The sequence below is a fragment of the Triplophysa dalaica genome, chromosome 17, assembly GCF_015846415.1.
Source record: "Triplophysa dalaica isolate WHDGS20190420 chromosome 17, ASM1584641v1, whole genome shotgun sequence".
Taxonomy (NCBI): Eukaryota; Metazoa; Chordata; class Actinopteri; order Cypriniformes; family Nemacheilidae; genus Triplophysa; species Triplophysa dalaica.
In genome coordinates this window covers 7,423,704-7,441,809 of record NC_079558.1, presented here as the reverse complement: position 1 = coordinate 7,441,809, position 18,106 = coordinate 7,423,704, and the positions used below count along the sequence as shown (strand labels likewise).

Genomic DNA, 18,106 nt, shown 5'->3' with positions numbered 1-18,106 from the left:
GGAATTCCAGAGGGCCAGGTAATATCTATCTCATTAGAACAGCTCTCCACGGATTATAGACACAACTGTTCGATGGGCCGGTGTTCAGCTCGCTGTGCTTTGCTTGTTCGTGGTGACTGACCTCAGAAGGGCAGTGAAGTGGAAAGACCCTCATGGTTGTTCGGTAGCGAGGGTCTTCTTTAAAACCCAGACCTAGCTGCCCACCCAGCCGAGATGATGGGACATATTTAAGGGGCTAATGGCCTGGCTTGCACAAAGCGCCTGCCTCATTTAACAGCATCAGAAAATAGACTTCAGAGAAGAGGTTTAACCCCGTTAGAGGGAGGGCAGCAAGCTCCTTAACCACATCAGGGATGGGAGTGAAGAGTCAGGCTGAGGGAGATAAGAAAAGAAATACAGAAAGAAAAGAGTGTTTTGGGGAGAGGCTCCCGAGTAGTTGGGATAAAAGCTGAGTGCATGAACACCGAGTCCAGCGGATAAATATTTGGGGTATTTTATTGACAGGGAAAGTGAATGACAGGAATTTAGAGATTTTCAAAAATTCTATTTACTATTTATAGGTACAGTATGTGTTTAGGGAACACTATCATTTTTGTTTTATTCCGTGAACTACTTACAATATCTATAATAATCAAACAAAAATATTGTTTCTATTTGCAGGTATTTGCAGAAAATTAAAAATAGAGAAAAAGTTCAAAAAAAGATGCTCTGTATTTTTTCAGACCTAAAAAACTGCAAAGAAAACAGGTTCATTTTAACTTTTAAGCAACAAAACAGTTATATTTGTACATGTAGTATTTAGGAAAAGTTATGCTGTCACTCTTTCACATTGGATGACTTTATGTCACTCCTGAGGTTTGATTTTATTTAAATTCATCAGACACTGGCCTGGAATGGACACAATACATCTAGAAATGCTGATTAAATTAAGTCTTTTAATGGTCTCCAAGGCTGTATTAAGTTATTAAATATTTTACGTCGATGTTAAGATTTTGTAGATAGCAATATAAGCGCAATGTCAATTCATCTGATCATTTGCCGAATCCCATAAATATGATCCTGATCCACCTATCTTGTTTTATTTTGCAGTAATGACCGGCTGGATTATCTCTTTTATTTAAAAAACAGATTTTACATTTGATACACACTGCACTCTGCCTCATTCATTTCCGTTAATCTCCACTTTACGCTTCCCTACCCGTCAAATCTATTCGCTCACCCACAGCTGTGAATTGCCATCATACCGAGTGATATGTGGCAGGCGGCCCTTTGCACGAAACAGATTTCAATCGCATGCCTTCGCTCTTCATATCTGCTTCACATCCAGTATGGCCCGTGTGCACATGCGTGTATGAAGTGCAACCATCTGAACCCCGCTAATGAGTACATTTCGAATGGGGGAACTGTCGCCTTAGCAGACCGAGCTCTTGTTGGTTTGCGCGTGATTCCATGTTTTGTTGTGAACATTTGTGTAACCGCCTGAGCTAGCTTGCTTTGGCGTGCCCCAAGGGTGTTGTTTTCTGAGGGGGTCGGGCTGATCGCTGACACAGTCTCATTGAGATGCGGTCAAGGGAGCCGCCGAGAGCACGATGGTGAAGATCACACAGAGAGGAGCTAATGAGCACGGCTCTGCAAATAGGGGAACGTGCCAGGAAATAACTCCAGCCCTCCCACAACAGATATCAGCGCTTTAACTCGGGGGGGGCCTCTGCCGAGACCTCCGGTCTCCTCTGGGTTTTTTTCTTGCGAGCTCCTTCACAGTCTGTCTTATCTGCATCTGGAGCTCAGAAGCACAGCAGTCACGCTCTGTAGAGAGGAGAGCGTTGAAGTGCGTCTCTCGCGGTTCCCCGAGGCTGTTATTTTGAGGTTGATGAGCTCTTTGCCCTGTGAACATTACCAGGGCTGCACCTGCCACAGACGAAGCGGTTTTCCCGTTTTGCTGTTGAAGTCACGGCTGATCAAAAGAGTCGGCGCGGTCCGCCAGTTAATAAGATCAGCTCCATTAGCAGCGATATACGCAAGGCTCGAGCGTTTCTCTCTCCAGATGCAGAAAAGCTATGTCAATTTCCCCGAGAAACATTCCTGCAGGCATAGAATCACATTGACCCTCCTCACAGTTAGCTACCTGCCTCTGACACCGTAATTAGCTCCATCAGACATTAGCATGCCTCTCGGTGAGCAGGAATAGCTGTCTGGTCCGCGACGCATTTGCCCACCTTTGGTAGAATAAATGCATGCAGAAGTAGGCGCTTGGATGGGGGGCCGTGGGGTACATTGATTGTCCGGTGTGTCGGCGGGTGAGAAGAGGGGCTGTAATCATCTCAATCAATCCTGGACCTTGTGTGTGTGTGTGTGTGTGTTGAGTGGTTGTAGCAAGAGTGACTCTGTTTAGTTCAAGCTTCAGCAGACACAGGTGCTCCAAGTGACATCAGCATACTGAGGGTCACATAAAAGCTATAATTTAGCCAATCAGAGAGCAGCAGGGGCTGTCTGGCACTCTGATGGGTTCATCAAGATACTCCCGTGCTTTGTGTAATGGAGCAAAAGGCATGCATATGTACACACGCACACACATAAATCAAAACTAAGGAGGTAAAAATACTTTCTCACTTTGTTGAACGTACTTTTAATATTCCGTCTCTCTCTTCCTGCAGCGGGAACTACATACATATTTGGACGTGATGGAGGGCTTATTGTGTACACATGGCCGCCCAATGACAGACCAAGCACGCGAGCAGACCGGCTGGCTGTCGGCTTCAGCACTCAGCAGAAGGACGCCGTCCTGGTTAGGGTGGACAGCTCCTCTGGTCTGGGAGACTACCTACAGCTTCAGATTGTGAGTTCTTACAACACACCCTAGATAATCCACATACAGTCCTAACCTACAATGGGTCCAAAACTTTAAAACGTCTAGATTAAATGTTTATAGTTTATAATGTAAAATGTTTTAACGTTTTTTAATTTTAAAATATAATGCTTCTATTTTTGTATATTTTATATCTATGTTATATTTTGGCCTCTATCTTTATATTTTCTCATTTTAAAAAGAAGAGCTTGTTTGCAAAAATTTGGTATTCATGGTCTTATTGTGTTTTATTGTGTTAGTTAGCTGTATTTTTTTTATCGAGTTGTTATTACTTAATCAAAACAACCCAACTGCTGTATGATTGATATTAAATGGAAATCATGATTTTTGAAAATGATCTGTTTAAAAAAAATTACCGTTTAAATTAACCAATTTTCTATTTAAAAGTGTATTTAGTTATTTATTGCTGTTCAATAGTACTTATAAAGCACCTACTCTACATCTGTAATCATACCCAATACCCTAACCTAACAACTACCTTACTAACTATTAATAAGCAACAAATTAGGAGTTTATTGGGGGAAAAGTTGTAGTATATGTTTTATTAATAGCAAGAATTGCCCCCTATACTGAAGTGTGACCTTATTTTTTACTTCCATTTTTACTTCAATCTGGTATGAGCTTTAGATATATTGACAGCGTGTACTCATTATTTCCTATTTCAAACTTTTTTCCAGAACCTTGACCTGATCTTTACTGGCCAAGCATTGTTTAGGAATTATTTAAAAGCAGCTGGGATTACTTAAGACTGAACAAGGAAAATGTCTGTTATCTATGTTACTAGGTTCCCTAGGAAGGGGACAAGATGCTGCATCATGTACACTAGAGCTGTAGACAAAGAGCATTGAGTTTCCTCAAAACGGAGCCTTCGCCCTTGAAACACAGCAAAATTTATTTTATTTTGCATCATAACCTTTCTTTGTGCAAAATTTGAGTTTTGTGATTTTTTTCTGTATGTGTTTTTGGCATAAAGCATTTGATGCTGCATAGACTTCTGAACAGTCGACTCTTCTCATAAGTTTCTCTCTAATTGCCATCAAAAATTGACAAGGCCTTTAATGTGTCCCAGTTTAAATAAGAATTACTTCAGCCTTCATGTTTTTAAAACACTTTAATGAGGACTTCAATGCTTTGTTTATTTCTAGGTTAAAATTAAATCAATCTCAGCTTTTCACATGTCGTCTCAGACTTTTAGAGCCCACATTAGTCTCAGCAAGTTTAAATTTGTCTAACTTACACACGTTTTCTGAGAACACCTGCTGTTCATTCATTCTTACATAAACAGCAGAACAGAGACTGGCAGGAGTAGCTTAGTATCACTCCTGAAGGGCCCGGCGAATTATCATTAGGGTAATCATAGTCTTCTATTTATCGTCCCACACTCAAAGTGCTGGTCTGTTTTAGAAAGTTCCAGCGCCTCAGACCGCCCTCATGAATAAAATCTGTATAATGTTCAGAATAGAAGTCGCAACCGACGCTTGCTTTCAAAGGATGCTATTTGATAAAATGCACGTTTCCTCTGACACACTGCGCTGGAGGAGTGGGAGGTGGAGGAGGTGCAGGCGAGGGGGACGTAAAAGTGTTTGGCACAGAGGTTCGGAGAGTTGTGTGTTTTTTTCTTCCGTTTCGTTCAATTTTTTTACGCCCACTCCTGCTGTAATCACAAACTTGATTCCCAGAAGAATCAGCGTGCTCGCTCACGGGTGGCATCATAGCGTGACTGTTGCACGGCTGCCTCGGCGAATGCGTTCTGAGTGCGGTGAGGTAATGATTTTTCCAGCTGAGCCGTGCACCTGCCAGAGTTGATGGCATGTCCTTGCTACTGCACAAGACTGCGGCTACAGTGTCGCAATGCCTCAGCGTGCTTCACAGTTTCTTAGCCAAACATGCTTTTTGTTTCATCGTCTACTTGTCTTCATGTTGTTCCAAACCTGTTCTGTGGAACGCAAAAAAAGTCTCAGTCACTTTCATTTAACTTTTATTTTTCCCATACATTGTGAGTGAATGGGGACTGGGACAACATTGTCCTTGGGTGTTTTGCAGAAGAAACGACATGAGGGTGAACAACGAGTTTTCAATACAAAAAGCTACTGTTCAGTTAAAGGGACTGTTTAAGGGATAGTTCACACAAAATTCAATATCGTTCATCATTTATTCACCCCCCTGTCATTCCAAACCAGTATGACTTTTTTCCTCTACAGAACACGAAAGAAGATATTTTTAAATACATTGGTAACCAAACAATATTGGCCCCCATTGACGTTTATTGTATCCACTGAAAACCATTTCTCAAAATGCCGTAGTGACAAGGAGAGCGGGAAGAGGGCCGTAAGGGCACGGCGCGAGGCCGGTGATGTGAGTGATAATTAATGTCAGCTGCGCATTGCACCGGTCTCGCATTTCCCATGGAGGAGCTACGGAAGCATAAAAGGAGGAGCGACAGCAGTGAAGGACTGGTTTTTATGTTATGTTTTATTATGTTTGTGTGGCTGGGACTCGAACGTCGGCACTCTACGTTCGTTTTATTGTTTATTTATTTTATTAAAAGTTTCTAAACATCCGCCGGTTCCCACCTCCTTCCTTCCGTACTTTGAACTTTGTTACATTGGTGCGGAAACCTGGGAGAAAGGAGGCGGGAACCGGCAAACATTAATCCACTTTCACTAAAATAAATAACCAATAAAACGAACGCAAAGTGACAACAGCCCCCTCACGGTCGAATGCCGGCCACACAAACAGAATAAAACATAACATAGAACCCAGGCATGGTTCTCTCTCATCCTTCACTGCTGTCGCTCCTCCTTATATGCTTCCGTAGTTCCCCCGTAAAAGATGCGAGACTTGTGCAACATGCACCGGCCTCACGCCATTCCCTCACGCCCTTCGTCCCACTCTCCTTGTCACAGTCTTCTTTTGTGTTTTAGAGAAGGAAGAGTTATATGCAGATTTAGAGCAACATTCCAGTAAATAAATGAATAATATTAATAAAAAATTAGATAATTTTTGATTGAACCACCCCATTTAAGTGTACTGTACATGTGAACTCTGTGCCCTATGTAAATACAGTCTAGATACATGAATTTTCAATGTGCTATCGATTAGGAAAATAACAGATGCTTAAGAATAACGTTGGTGGCTCGGTGGATGGTAGTTATGATTCACCAGCTCATACTTGGAACCCTCGCATCTCAATATGCTCTCTATTTAAGACATTGACTCCTGAACATTGACTTCTGTACGTAAGGTGGTAGTGAAGCTATGGTGTCTACAGAAAATGTGTCTTTAAAGGAACTCGCTGAAGTTACGTAAGAGCGAACTATATAACGCTTTACATAATGCCCGTAATTAAGATGATCACAGATTATATATTTCCCTGTATTGGCATGACAATTAATCAAGCATCCATGACTGATATATGGCTTTTTGGCATGGAGATGGCAGGGAATGTTTATGAGCAAATTAAAGGCCCTTAATGTCTTGATGCGATTAGCGGTGGATATCTAGGCTAATTCTAATGTGTGACTGGTGGAGGCTCTGCAGTGCTTCGTCTGCCATTTCTGATGCTTGTTGGACTGGTGACTGCTAAGCCAGCATAAAAGGTATTCACAAAATGAATCAGCGGCGTGTAGGAGGGTAAATTTGCTGTACCTACATGGCTTACAGTCCATAAAGAGGTTAAAATCATTACAGATATCCAGTACCATATTTACTCCGTGATTAACAAGGGATAAAAAGATTTTCCTTCCATTCTGTTAATTATATTCGGGCACCAACAAGATTTAATATGTCTGTATTGACAGTCGTGGCGGTGATGTAACGGGATGTTTTGATAAACCTGTCTGTAGGCAGGGAGGATATCATTATCCAAAGACTGCCTTTCTGAAAGTGAATTAACTCAGGATCATTGACCATGTTAACGACGGGGCCTTGATGTCCCGATTTTTCAAATAGACGGTGGCGTCCCTCCCCCCGCCTTCCGTGCTGCTTACGACCCTAAACATTTGTGACAGAGTTCATTTAACTCTCATCATATCACCATCACTAGGGATTATCATTTGTCATCGTTCACCCCAATTCATTGAGCCTCTTGCTCATGCGGAGAGCAAGGGAGAAATAACGAGACAGCGAGAACGGTAACTAGATTGGCGATCGGGCACCAAAAGCACTGTACAGGGCAAAAAACATTCGTACAATATTTTTCACTCAGCGTGAGGTTACATTTTAAGGGGTAATGGCCTATTAAATACATTTCTTCTGCTAAAGATGAGCCGGCCAGCTGCTCGAACCAGTGGCCAAATGCCCTATGGAATGCCTGGCCTTCGGCGGCAGCCGAGCAAAGCGACTCTACACCCTCTCTACTGTCAAGCACGATTGGAGTGAAGGGAGAAATGGATGTGTAAACGAGTCAAAGCCAAGTGATTATACCCCTGGGGTTTGACCAAATCATTAGCACTTTCTGACCTCTCACACTGCCAATGCCAAAAAAAATGTGTGTGGGCAGTCTAATGAGCACATCAGCCCATTTGAAGAATGGTGACGATCACAGCTAGCTCAGCAGTGAGAGGTATAGAGGTGTGAACAGTAATACTGACAAGGAGGTAGAGGGTGAGAGAGGGAGGTGAAAAGAAAGCAGATGCACCTATATAGGGATGTTGCAATATTAGAACATGTGCATTGTCAATCATAAGGAACATAAGGATTCTCTTTTCATTTTAAACCTGCATGACTTACTTTCTTCTGCAGAACACAGATCTTCTTTGCGTTCTGTGGGAGAAAGAAAGTCATAGAGGTTTGTAATGAAAGTCAACAAGGTTGTTTTGTTGGGAATTATTCCTGCAGAGCGTCAAAAGATGTGCAAAGTACGTTTCATTCTGTCTCAATCTCATTCGTCTGACATATCCCCACAGCCTCTTCATAAATGAATTCCAGATGGGATGTTTAACAAGAGTAAAGTCGTTTGCAGTCTTTATTATTTGCAGAATTTAATCATCAAATCTTAACAAGTACTGTATGCAATACACCCACGAGCGACGCGTACACAAATGTCATTTGTTCAAATCCTAATGAGAAGTTACAGCCTATTCAGTATTACCTTCAAAGACGTACAAGTTTAAAAAAGCTCAATTGAAATCTTCCTGAGAACCCCTAGGAACGTGCTTAAGTACCCCTGGTTAGCACACAGCGCTATACATAATCAAATTTTCTCTTTTTCGGTACATTACATATTAGATGTCTTCGGTTGGAGTGAGTCAGAAGGGCCGGAGAGACTCATATGCTCGCATAAGCACGTGCACAAACACACATTTGAACAGAGGTGAAAGTGAAAGAGAGTGACAGATGCTGATTTTCCGCTTCACTTGCATCTGAGTGGGCAGGACATACCTGGTCAGACGTGATTGACGCGTGACATGGCTCTGAGTGACAGCCGGGTGTCTGCTGACCTCATACCGTCAGAGCAGACTAAGCCGTCTCCGCCCAGCAGCTTAGATGGAAAGAGCCGCGGCTTTGGAAAAATGCCATTTTGCCTCGCAGTCAAAATTCAGCCACACTTGTTTCCTCTTTTCGCTTAGCCGCAAAATTTGAATATAAGTCAGTCACGTGCCCTGTCGTTTTTCATTGACCGTCAAGTCAATACGGTCCTTATGCAATTTAACAACAGTTCAACTGTCCGCGGACGATTTAATATGTGGTTTTGGCCAGAAATTTTACTCAAATAAATGCGCCATATGGCAAACCGTGCCTTTGCTATCTTTAGTACCTGACAGGATAAGCAAGCAGATGGCAGTAGAAGTAAAAGCCGAATATTTAAATTTATTCATCAAAATAAGTGAGACAGGTGTTCTTTTAAACACCGTCTTTGTGGCGAACTCAGCCCACTCATTTCTTCGCTTTTTGTTCAAAATGTTTACCACGCTTTTCCGATTAGAGTCAAAGCTTCAAAGAGTGCGCTTCTAAGATCGTACTATTGAAGCCCGGTGACGGCTTGACAAGAATCACTGCAAAAATAGCAGCGCTTCAGCATGCCGTCGGATTTGCCGATTGTAATACGAAACGCATTGTCTGCGAGAGATGTTTCTTCTCTTTTGTGATTTTTTTATTTGAGTGTTGGAGAAACACAGCACTGCAGCATGGAGACAATGAGCGGATGTTCTCGGTAGGTTCTAAAGACCACGCCCATGAGCTCATGTGCTTTCCAGGCTTTGAGAAGAACTAGGACAGAGTGCTATTTCCAGTTATCACAGAACTCGGAAAAAGAATTCAGCACTGCCAAAAAGATTCATGATCTCACCAGATCCAGCCTTTACCAGAAGATAAAGAGGGATTGTGTGAGCAGGCGAGGGAGTCAGAGAAAGATGAGGAGGGGTTGAAACAACAAGAACTGCTAGCCAAAGTGGATTATTCTGCGAACTCAACAATTTATCTGGTTCTTCAAACCCGCAGTGCTCAAACGCGGGGACACATGCGCCGTGAAGCGCATCAGATGCGCCGTGATTTTCTGATTTGCTTTCAAGCGCAAGTTATTTATGAGAGCATATATTGTATGTCTGGGCGTTCAGTCCAATTAAGTGCATTCCCTTGATATTAGCCTGAGTATTACAGAGAGCCTCTTTATGTAAAGTGGCTGAGGTATCCTGAATGCACGAGCTCATTTAAGCTGAATGCCATAGCAGATCTGCCCGTCCCCGTCCCCGCTGTGGCACACATACACACTCCGTCATACTCCATAAGCTGTTGCCTGCACCTTCTCTAAATAAGACACATCATTAGTGGCTCTTCTTGTCCTCTGGGTTTCCAGAGCAACCGCCCCAGCCCTCCGTGGGTGTATGTGTTTGGCTCCTCTTGACACAGTAGCATCTTGGGTTTTTCTATAATCATAATTATTCCACATGGTTCTAGTAATGAAAACAAATGTTTTGTTTTTCGCATATTTACCATAATGTTTGGCATTCATCCAAACCACTTTTTAATTCAAAATCATTTTTACATCCGTACTCTCAAATACAGAACAATTGGATTATTTTCAAACTTGGCTAAGGGAGATTGTCCCAGTTCCAACGCAGATGAAATGCCCGTCAATCAGGCGGCGTGGTTGTCATCTAATTGCCTACAAGAAATGAGAAAACTCTGGAGAACAGTGTTGCTATAACAACCTACATTGTGTCTAATGAGAATCCAGTTGTATTAGTTCTTTATATTTAGATCCGTACCGCGGGCCTCGGCGGAGAAGTGGCTTTAGACTGAAGAAGGACGGGGACGACTGAGACGCGTTCATGTGGAACCGTGTGTTATAGCCGGACCCTTTTTTTAAATGATATCCCTTCCCTTCTTTCTCTTCAGGGATCATTTAAAGAACACCGAATTCCATATCGTCCATAACATTTGTTGTTTCATGGTAATCTGGGATTTAGAGTCACATCTCAATTTCGGTTTCACCTCACGACTGTTTAGCCCCCGAGGCATTCATAATGGCACCTTCTTTGGATTCTGTGAAACTGGGACGACGTAACACTCGGGACTGAATGTAGGACGTTGGGTTTGCTGTGTTATGTCTCCGCGTCGCCCCTGAAGGTTTGCTGGAGGAAGCCACCTGTGAAGTCTTCGACCATGTGCCTCCATTAGAGCCTACGGTTCTAATGGAGTGGTTTTTTTGACTCTAGGATGAACTTTCAAGATCTACCATTAGTATGTTCCTAACATGTCTCAGATGCCCCTCCCAGGCTAACCCTTCATATCGATTCAACGCCCTTCCCATCCACATCACGCTTGGTGTTTATCAGGCTTAGCGTCGGTCCCCGCTGTCCGCATCAGGACCGAAGGATGAGGTCAGCTACCCGAAGGGGCTGTCTGGGCTGGAGGATGAAAGAGAGGTCATTCTCCAATTAGAGGGGGGCGTGGCGCGTCACAGCCCATTGGAGCGTAGGCCAGGCTCTCGCATCATTTCTCTGACCAAAAAGCTGAAAAGATGGGCGTTGGAGGAGAGAGATTGGCCCTGGAGAAAAGCCGTTAGAAAGAGCAGAGAAAGGTGAAGGAGATGCCGTCCCATTGTTCTCAGTGACGAGGAGAGGATACAGCTAACAGACAGAGGCTGACTTCATTATGAGGTGTGAGATGCGGAAAGAACAGCCAGCTTCGGCCCAGCTGGAGATGACAACAAAGGGCGGTGTGTTGCGTGTGACACAGAGAACGAGAGAGTGAGAGCGAGCTAAGGTGTACACAGGGAAAAAACTAAATCTCCAGGGAGTTTATAATGAAGTCTGGTGTTGGGATTTGTCTTCTGCTTGCTGTCTCTCTGCAGATAGGTGTGAATTAGGGGTATTCACAAAGGGATTTTCTCATACACACCTCATTTCATTATTTTCAAATGGCACATGTAGCTTTTGCAATCTGAAACAATGCGAGGGATGCACGTTTTCGCCGCTCCGAGCACAGCGGAGTAATTCAATGTTTTTAAGCTAACAACCTCCATCTATCGTAAATATGTCAAATAACCATTTACACGATAGCCTGAGCTCAAGCACAGGCTCGTAATACCCCTTATAAAAACAATTCACAACTTTTTATTGGTTAACTAGCTTATGTGTGTGTGCGTGTATGTATGTATGTGTGTGTGGGCTTGTAGGTCACTGTGCAGAACACAGAGTGGGCTTTGTTAATGTTTTTATATAAACCAAGGAGCGGTGGAAATGTGATTATTATTAGAATTTCACATATGAGAAGAGAATATGTTATGTATTGCAATTTCCAAACCGAATCCCACCCACTGGGCTTTAACACTGTTTGAGAAAGCATTAAAGATTGAGGCCATCTAGTGGTGTGGGTTCGTAGCACACAGAATAATCTCACGCTCCCATCTCGCATTAATCAGACAGAAACACGCATTGATGAGAATTTACAATGAAAATGACAAGCAACGCATCCGAATACCGACTCGATTCCATTCCAGCGAGGCTGTCACATATTATTCTGTATGACCAGCATTTGGCCTGGAGGCGCTTATTTCAAAAGAGAAAAAAATCTTATAAGGGTTATTTTTCTGTGATTTCTTGTGATTCGATTATGTTATCTGCCTGCAGGCTTGTTGAGAAACTTTTCAACATGAACAAAAATGAAAAACTGGTATTATTTAGTTTTCAGGGCTTAATGTGTGACACAGTAAATTTTATTTTGACATCCACAGCAATGGTGTCGCCCATTTTAAAATTACAGCTCGCTGCTGGTAATATTCTTTTGGCCTAATGTAGCATGTGTGTGTTTGTGTGTTTTGTCTGCTTTTTTCTCTGGAGTAATATTACAAACATGCATGATTAGACATGTGATCAGGAATCAGCCGTCATTTGTCATTCTGTGGACAAATAAGTAAAGCATCAGTTGTTACACTGTATTTAAATGGCCATTATTCCTTTAAATGATTTTACGTAAGAAAATGGACATGGAGAGACAGCACATATAGGAAATTGGTTGCTTTTGACAGCAATCGATTAAACAGTGAAGCCTTCATTATGCATAATTATTTGATTTTAGTACACAAGAGGTCCATGTGGTAAATAAACAGCCAGCCAATATTAGACACATGCATCACAAAAAATACTTTAGACACATGATATGTATCAAGCATCTGAATCAAAAGTGTAGCATTCAGTCAGGCTGAAAAATAAAACACCTACCTATCGCTATTTATTTCCCTCGTGTATAATAGCCTCATTAAAACATTCATTATAGATATTTTCTTTATTAAATATGTATGCAGCCTTTTGCTGACGTTTTAAAGTGGTGGTAAATCTTTCTGACGTATATTGCCGTCAAGAAAAATTGTGCCTGGGCTGATAAACTATCACCTTTTTCGGTCCTCAATAAATGTGGTGCATTTGTTATGTTGCCAGTTAAGATGGAGTACAGTTGTCTGCCTATGAGGGCCTTTATTAATAATCCAAAAATTGTCTTCTGCATATTTCTAACTCAGAATGATGTCTATTACAACAAATATTTGTGTGCTAAAATAAGACAAAGCATGTTATCTGAACATGTTTTTATTGTTTATGTCTAGTAGCCATGAAAATGGATTAAAAATCCATCTTTCTCTCTCTCTCTTTCTTTTTTCTTTCTTCCTCTTTCCCCCTCTCTCTCTCTCTCTCTACAGGAGAAAGGCAATGTCAAAGTGGTGTTCAATGTGGGCACCGATGACATAAACATTGAAGAAACTGCAAAGTTTGTAAATGATGGAAAGTACCACATAATTCGCTTTACCAGGAGTGGCGGTAATGCCACTTTGCAGGTGGATGATCTGCCAGTCATAGAGCGGTACCCAACAGGTAAGAGCCATTGGTCTTATACATACGTTCCCACATACACACGCACACACACACACACACACACACACACAATCTCAACCATGCACTATGCACAATGGGGGAAAAAAACCCGGCAGAGCTCATAAAAAGAGTCTGAATCAGAGGGTTAAGGACAAAATAGCTTTGTCTGTGATTGTGGTTTCTCACAGTTAAAAAAATGGCAACCCTGGTATCCTTTCCAAATGTCAGCAGAGATGATTGCTCTTGAGGCTTTAGGAGGCTGAAAATGTCAGAGCCGGGTTATCAAATTCACCAGCCTCTCAGTCGCCTGAAAGCCCTGACAAAAGCTTGACAAGAGATCGGAGATGAGAAATAATCCTATTGCTCTCGTTTGTCAATCACGATGATGGGGAGGCGGCTGTATTAGCCTTATAAATTGTATTTTACTTCTCAAACCATTATGTCCATTTCAGAATATTTGCTCTCGGTCTTCAGGAACTTGTAACGTTCTTTTCTTCTCGCGAACAGACGTGTTGATGGTGTTGATGGTAAATGTTGTGTCAGAGTGTTCGATGACTGCGGCGGTAATGGAGTGCAGAAAATATCATGCTTACCGTCAGTGAGTGTCGTCTTTAGTTGCTTAGCAGTGTGGTTCACGCCGGTCGCCATTAAATATAAAACGTCTCCTTAACGCTCTTGAGATGCTGTAGATATAGATTCATTCAGATGAAGATGCATTTAGTGCTGTTGTCTGGGTTCTGTATTATTTAATTTTCCAAACAGGATTACCCTTATCCAAGAGCTGACATTTGTGTTTACAACAGCTTTGGAAAACAAGGACATAAGCTAAATATAGTTATAAAAATAGTTCAATACTTTTAGAGATTTAACAATTTGAAAAAAGAGAGAGGCAGAGAGAGAGAGAGAGAGAGATTGGGTTTTACTGTACAGTCAGTTCCCACTCATTGTTTTAGTATAAAAAAACAACCCAATAACAGCAGCGTCTTTCATTTAGTATGGAAGACAATTGCTTGTTAAAATCAAGCCATTGTACTGTGCCATTTTCTCTCGGCATCCCTTTTCTATTGTGTCTGTGAATGCAGCGAGCAGAATGCACATGATTGCCTGCATACTAATGTATCTTATGTCCGTGGCAGAATGGAAGAAACTTTTTTACTGAAACATTAAAAAAGAAAATTAGTCGTGACCGCTTCGTTTTAATCAGCGCTTGATTGACTCGGCGTCGCATTAGCAGAGATAATAAACGCATAGAATTTAAATTGACAACCAGTAAGGCGAAGAACGAAAAGGGCAGCTTGTTTATCTTGAACAATGAGTTCTGTAACTAGTATCGGTTTAACATCTAATGAAATCGCAGAGCTTTCCTCCCACTCTCAACCTTGCCTTGATTTTTCCGTATAATTTTATTCATATGCAGAAATTACATACAGTGGTTTCGTGATAGAAGTAAACCCATACAGCAGAGATGAAGCAAAGCCAATCATGTTAAAATTCCTTCTCTGAATGCAGTGTAAATATACTGAATATTAGAAATGTGATAAAGAACAAAACTAATGCAATTAGGATATTGCTTTAATGTGACAGTTCTGTTTCAGAATATACTGTATTGGGTAAAATGCATTTTATTTTGCCTTTGTAGATTTTTTTACTGCATGCTAAGGTTATCACAATGCAATACAAATATCCTTATTTCTCAGAATTAAAGGGATAGATCACCCCTAAAATAAATTTCTTTAGTCATTTCAAACCAATATGACTTTCTTTCTTCAGCAGAACACAAAAGAAGATATTTTGAGAAATGTTGGTAACTAAACAACAGCAGTACCCATTGACCTGCAATGGTTTTATGTCCATACAGTAGAAGTGAATGGGTAGCGTCTTTGTTAAGTGTTAAAATTTGTTAAAATTTTCATTTTTAGGTGAACTATCCCTTTAATGCACTATTGCTATTAACAATTTTTCTTAAAAATACTGTGAAATTGTTTACGGAAGATTCCTCAAAAAAGTACAGATATTGCAGCACAAAATAGCCACAGGATGTGGTTTACACATCCTGAGATAATTGAAAATATTTAAGTATATAACAAAAGTAGTTTAATATAAATAAAAAAAAAAAGATTTTTAGATGCTTTAGTAACATAGGCTATTCAGCAGGTACTCTTTTAAAGAAAAAAAAACAAGACTATTAGCCAGCTAAGCTAACTAGGCCATCATTTTTACTTTACAGAGAGACCCCCGGGCAACTGCCCCCTGATTTCAACACAACATGACCCCTGCGTGTGTATGTGTGAGTGAGTGGGTGGGCACATGTATATGTGCGCACATTTGTGTGCATTCAAGCAATCATGTGTACAACTTGCCCTTGGTCATCTTCTGTAGTCCATCCGCCATCAAGTGCTCAATATATACTTTTTTCTCGTCTTGTTTTTAAAGCTGTCATTTTCGACAAATTACTCCTTTCACATTTGATTACTCCAGGAAAAGTGCACAGCTTGAACTTAAGTTAGACCTGACCAGACTTAAAGGGAGGGTGTTAAAGACAGTCAAAAACACATAAATGAAAGTAAACAAAACAAGGAGAATCATAGTAGAGGAGTGAGTTTCGTCCTTCTTTTGGTCCTCACTGCAGAATATCAGCACTCTCATGCACGATGGACTCAAGTCAAGAATCAAACACTCCTAAAATCTTGTGAGCGGCCCAGAGGGAGCCTTATTTTCTTGACCGCAGGTGTTCTCCCACTGCAATCACCCATCAAAAACAGTATTGTGTTGTTTCTGAGGTGCAATTTAGTCCAGCCACTTTAGTGTCGGGTACAGAATAAAAAAAGCATAACCTCAAGTGCAGTTGAATGCAACAGCCATGCTAATGTAAGTGTACCTTAACGTCACTTTTCAGCCTTTGAACAGCACATGAAGTCAAAATACAAGTGCTTTAGACTTGGTCTGTCTATTAACTTTGAAGCCATCAATCTGCGCCATAACTTAAAATATTTTTTTGTCTGGACAGTTTTTCTCAAGATTGGATGTGTCACTATGACTAAAACGTAGTAAGTTATACTGTAATTCATTGGTATGATATGGTTTGGCTATCAAAAAAAATCCAATAGGAATTTTTCGAAAAAAAAACTGCCCTTGTCAACTAAATTCCTTTTTTAAAAGTTGGTGTATACTGTACATGCATATTTGACAAGTATTGTAAAAATGATTGCTTGTCTAATCCAAGACATTTTTATACACTATTCTTATTTTATTTGTACTTTGCTTACATTGAATAGAAAGAGCGGCAGGCACATTTTTGATTGACATATAGCAAGTTAATGGCTAATAGGGGAAAAATCGTGCAGCGTAATTATACTCTTTAGAAATATGAGTTAGGCAGGTTCATGTCGATTCACCAGTGAAGGCGGGAGTTGTAATTATGCGTGGGCCATAATGGGAAAGTAGTAAATTTTTTAAATAATATAATTTTAATAGAGGAAGTTGGCTCAACATGGACACAGATTATAAATATTCACATTCAAGGTGGTTCGGCTCTCTCCGCGGGGAACTTCTTCCGAAGCGTGCGCATACGTTACCGGACATCTCCGAGATCAAAGCTTTTGTCGGGGCAATTTCAAATTCACGGGGTGCATGAACTTTTGATTAGTAACTGATCTCACATGCCTTATTTCTGTTGAACTGATAATCTTCCTGTTGCTTTAATCTTTTGAGTGTTCTTCTGCTACTTTGATGTTTTTTAATGTATTGTGATCTGATAATGTGACATTTATCATATAAAAAATGACTGAAAATACTTTAGATAAGTTAGTAAATGTGTAGCTAAAATCAAACTGGTTGCAAAACGCTGGAATATACTGTAATGACAATATTTAGATTAAAATGAGCTAGTGTATTCATGTATAACTAGATGAAAAATCTGCTAAAAAGATTTAAAAGGATTACTCTTTGTAAATGTATTATGTAAAGAAGTTATATGTGTTTAAACATGATTGAGAGTTGGGTTGGTTTCTCTTAACGCAGGAAGAGTAGGAGCATATATTTAAAGTACCACAATGCTTATATTTTAAAATAGGGTTAATTTGTTTGCTTAAATTTGACGAGTTAATGGGCTGAAAAGCTTTATCATTCTTATGTATGCAACCTTGGTGTTTAAAATTTAAAAAGAGAAAAAACAAACAGTTAGTTAAGGAATATGTTTCACTGTAGGTTTTAATCTTTGACCTTTCAGATTTTTAACAATGAAATGTCTCTTTAAACTTTAAAGGCAACATTGATAACGAACGCCTGGCGATTGCTAGACAGCGAATCCCATATCGGCTTGGTCGAGTAGTTGACGAATGGCTACTCGACAAAGGTAAAAACACTGATTAAAACTTTAAATAAAAGATAATTTGATCATAAGCAAGTGATATTTTGCACAACAAATAAACCATCTAAAACATAAATCCCCTGTATAACCAAGTTTAAAAATTAAACAAATGTAGTTTGTAATATTTTCACTGTACAGTTCAATAATGTGTTGTTATACTGTACTTGTAAACCTGTCAGTGGTTAAAGGGACTGGTAATATACTGATAACTGAAATTAGTTAAATTATTAACAAAATATGTTTACATCTTTAAAATACTTAAATAATGTTATATTTGCAGCTGTAATAATCTAAATGACTAATTAAAGTATATACATATATTTACAGTGGAAATTATTTGATTTATAGTGATGTACACACACTATTTAATTTATATATGCATATATGTATATCTTCTTTTATATCATGCTAAACATATTTCTTTTGGAAACTGCTAAAGTGCACTGTTAAAAACTCAAAGCAAATGTCTCTTAAATAGCGTCAATGATTATTGGCATCATATATGAAGTCCCTTTAACAAGCCAGTTAAACACACAAGCAGGGAAAAGACATGAATGCATG

At 40.3% G+C, this 18,106-nt stretch overlaps 1 protein-coding gene across 3 annotated transcripts in view; it reads left to right on the top strand.

Moving 5' to 3' along the window:
- Positions 1 to 18,106, top strand: part of nrxn1a (neurexin 1a) — a 133,878-nt gene that overhangs the window by 98,671 nt on the left and 17,101 nt on the right. For 2 of the 3 annotated variants that reach the window (XM_056771911.1, XM_056771912.1), the window contains 3 exons: positions 2,655 to 2,836; positions 13,005 to 13,176; positions 17,441 to 17,530. In XM_056771911.1, the coding sequence (XP_056627889.1) occupies positions 2,655 to 2,836; positions 13,005 to 13,176; positions 17,441 to 17,530 (444 nt within the window). The remainder of the gene's footprint in view (positions 1 to 2,654; positions 2,837 to 13,004; positions 13,177 to 17,440; positions 17,531 to 18,106) is intronic. The other variant, XM_056771913.1, reaches the window with a different exon arrangement.